Below are 3,578 nucleotides of genomic sequence, written 5' to 3' on the forward strand. Positions count from 1 at the left end.
GATGGTTTTAATCTATCGAAGGGAACATTAAAAATATTAATCGTAAAAATGCCCTCTGGTGGCGTATATGCGTTGCATCATCCTTGAATTCCTATTGGTGGATTGGCGAAGATGAACCTACAAGTGACAGTTAATTTTTCAAACTGTGGAGTCTAGGGATGGGCGATACCAGTTATTTTCTTTTCGATCCGATACCAAGTACTTTCAAGACAAGTATCGCCGATACCGATACCGATACCGATACTTCTATGAAATATTTTTATGTAAGTGATTTTATAGAGTATTTTGATAGCAACATTATTAATAATAAATAAAATGGACATGAAAACGTTTTGCTTATGTTTATTAACAAACACTGAACACTTTTACCACATTTCTTCCCTTTATAGGTTTTTGAGATGAAACAAGTTGACATTAACATTTTCCTCTTGAGCCTGTTTTTTCTATGACTGATAAACTCTACGGCTTAAAAATAAAATAAAATAAACCCCTGATAAAAGACTGGAATGCACTGAAAATCAAACCAGGGATGACTGTTAGGCTGAGAACACTTCAAATTATTTAAATGTCAAACTTGAACCTGAACTTCAGGCAGAATTTTAAGTTGGAATCTTCATATGTGCATGTACTGATATACACAGCCAGCATATGTAAACCATTAAATGATTTAGAACTGATTTAAAGGTTTTTGTTAAGGAACAAGAGAATGTTGACATTTTTCCCCTTTAGTCTGTTTCTTCTTTGACTGATCAACTCCCCTGCTTTGGAAAAAATTCTCTCAGAAGGGACAGATGATGCAGTGACCCCAAGATATTTTTTTGCTAGTTTGCTGAGAGCTGGGAAGGTTTGTTCGTGATTTCTCCACCAAACTAATGGGTCTTGGTTACGGGGAAGTACTTTTTCCTCTGCATAGCGACGCATTTCAATTATGGAATCGCTGCTTCCTGATTGTTGTTGTTGTGCTGATAGAACCTGTGAGTCAAAATCCCCCCATATGCCTCCTTTAGCTGTAGATGATGCAGTACATGGGGTCATTGGAGGAGTCTCTGATGATGCAGAGTTTGCTCTAGGTACTGACACAGACCTTAGGGTAGATGTTGAGGTAGCTTGTGGTGCAGCCGCCAAGTGGACATCCCGCATTTCAGATAGGAGTCGCTTTTTTACAGCTTCTACATGATCCTTGTCACGAAATGCCAGGTGCTTAAACCTTATGTCAAGAAAGGTGCTGGCACCAAGACTGTGTATGGTTTCAATTCCACGGAATCTCCGCTGACATTGCTGTGCCAGTTCTGTGGCAAAAGAGCTTCCTTGACGCTCAGTGGCAGCAGATGCTCTAAGCAGCAGTGATACTAGGGGAATGACCTTTGAGACAGAAGTGTATTTTTCTGCTGATACTTCACGTGTTGCCTCCTCAAAAGGTTTCAGGGCCTCAATGGTTAGGTGGATAACAGACCGCTCTTCAGTTGTAAAGCACAGGTCACTCTTTCCAAGTAAACAGAGGGCTGTGGTAACTGGATCTATTTGTTCATGTAGCCTCTCCAACATGTAGAAAGCTGAATTCCACCTGGTTTCAACTGAAATTATCAGTTTATGTTCTGCCACTTTCAGTTGATTTTGTATCTGTTTAAGCTTCTCTGTGGCTTTTGTGCTGTGGTGGAAAAAGGATACAATGCTTCTGCATTTTTCCAGCAGATGAACGGTCTCCGGAGATGCCTTTATTGCATCTTTGACCACCAAGTTTAATGTGTGGGCAAAACATGGATAATGCATCCACCCAGCCTTATGCACTGCAGCAACCATATTTGCACCGTTGTCTGTGACAACTGCAAGCACCTTTTGAGTTATGCCCCATTCTTCAGCTATTCTTTTCAGCTCTGCACTAATATTGTCAGCTGTGTGCTGTACACTGAAATGGCAGGTTTCTAGCACAAAATTCTCCATTTGCCAGTTGTCAATAAAATGACAGGTCACAGTTAAATATGCCTCTGTGGACCTTGAGGTCCACATATCTGTTGTGAGAATGACATGGTTTGCATGTTGTAATGTTGTCATTACGTTGGCTTTACATTCACCATACATATTGTTAATTGTACACTCCATCAGCTTTTTCCGGGAAGGGATTTGGTAACGTGGATCAAGAATCTTGACAAGAGCAATAAATCCCCTGTCTTCTACAAGTGAGATTGGCTGGAGGTCCCTTGCAATCATCTCTCCTATCCCTCTTGTAATTTCTGATGCTCTCTGCGAGTCATCTATAAAATATAATACAGAAATTATGTTCTTAAAGCTGTGTTACAGGCATTAAGAATTTATAATGATAGTAAATCTCTCCCGTATTACTGGACATTTAAACTGTCATTTGTTTAATAAACATTTTTTAAATGATAAATATATAAATGATTTAATTAAGAATATCCACCAGATAGCCTATCAGATAACAGAAATAGATATAGCTAATGAAAAATGTTTAAAGCAAAATATCCAGTTTAATATTCTGCTCCACATAAAATACTGTAATTAATATCTTCATATCTGAAACAGTATATATTGTACAAAGTAGCCTATAGCTATAAATAACTTGACTTTTTGTATTCAAATAATCTAACCACCACTTGATACCTGGATAACGTTGACCTCTCTGAAACCATTCTGCTAATGCACTCTGCCTCGAGCCAGAAGATGGGGGTCGTGTCTGTGTTACCTCCTCTGCTCGCTTCAGCTGCACTTCGTCGTGCTCTGTAGGGTGTTTTGCTTTAAGATGTTTTGTCAAATTTGTGGTATTGCCACAGTGGCGTATGTTTTTTTTACAAATGTCACACGAGGCTTCAGTGAAATAACTCCAAATTACGCTTCTTTTTCTTTCACTCATCGCAGTCATGCACTCGAACACCTTTTTAAACCTGTCTGCGGGACTCTGCGCTGACTGAGTGTGCTGATGTGCTCCTGCTGGACTGGTAGTGAGAGTGAGAGTGTGCGCGCGCGGTGATACAGCGGAAGGAGACGTAACGTGAGCGAACGCGGTGATACAGCGGAAGAAGATATAGTTCCCATTGACGTTATGCTTTAAGTGTATTTATATACAATAGGGTGTACTACTAATTTTAAAAATTAAAAAAAATAAACGTAATAAAAAAATAAACAAACAGATAGTATCGATACTTGTTTTTGAGGATCGATCCTTTTGATACAAAAGCAGTATCGAAAATATCGATACTTAAGGATCGATCCGCCCATCCCTACTGTGAGGCTTTGTGACGCCGTATCGCTCTCTAAACTGATCCGGGCTCAGTCTGAGGGCCTGCTCCACCTCTCCCACTACATCAACAAAAGTACTGTCACTCTTAGTGTGTGTGTGTGTGTGTAGAGCTGAACTGTGTGACTTACAAGGAATGTTGGTTGCTCCTGGAATAAATCCTGCTTCCAGCTCATCCGGTTCACGAACATCGACGAGCTGGACGCTTCGAGTGGACATCATGAGCTTCAGCTGCTCGTACGTCACCACACCATCTGAAACACACGACGGGTGAGTATCGACAATCTGCTGCTGAGAATTCATATTTACATTTACATTTATTCAT

At 40.1% G+C, this 3,578-nt stretch overlaps 1 protein-coding gene across 1 annotated transcript; it reads right to left on the reverse strand.

Moving 5' to 3' along the window:
* Positions 1-678: 678 nt before the first annotated feature.
* LOC143753094 (E3 SUMO-protein ligase ZBED1-like) lies at positions 679-2,208 on the reverse strand. The gene has a single exon (XM_077245628.1). The coding sequence runs from the start codon at positions 2,206-2,208 to the stop codon at positions 679-681; it is 1,530 nt and encodes a 509-aa protein (XP_077101743.1).
* Between the last annotated feature and the right edge of the window lie 1,370 nt (positions 2,209-3,578).

The sequence above is a fragment of the Siphateles boraxobius genome, unplaced genomic scaffold (assembly GCF_051911475.1).
Source record: "Siphateles boraxobius isolate OS27281-9 unplaced genomic scaffold, OSU_SipBor_1 272, whole genome shotgun sequence".
NCBI lineage: Eukaryota > Metazoa > Chordata > Actinopteri > Cypriniformes > Leuciscidae > Siphateles > Siphateles boraxobius.

What these genes read in the sequence shown, in the direction of transcription:
- LOC143753094 (XM_077245628.1), bottom strand. Translation starts at nt 2,208, where the DNA reads ATGATTGCAAGGGACCTCCAGCCAATCTCACTTGTAGAAGACAGGGGA.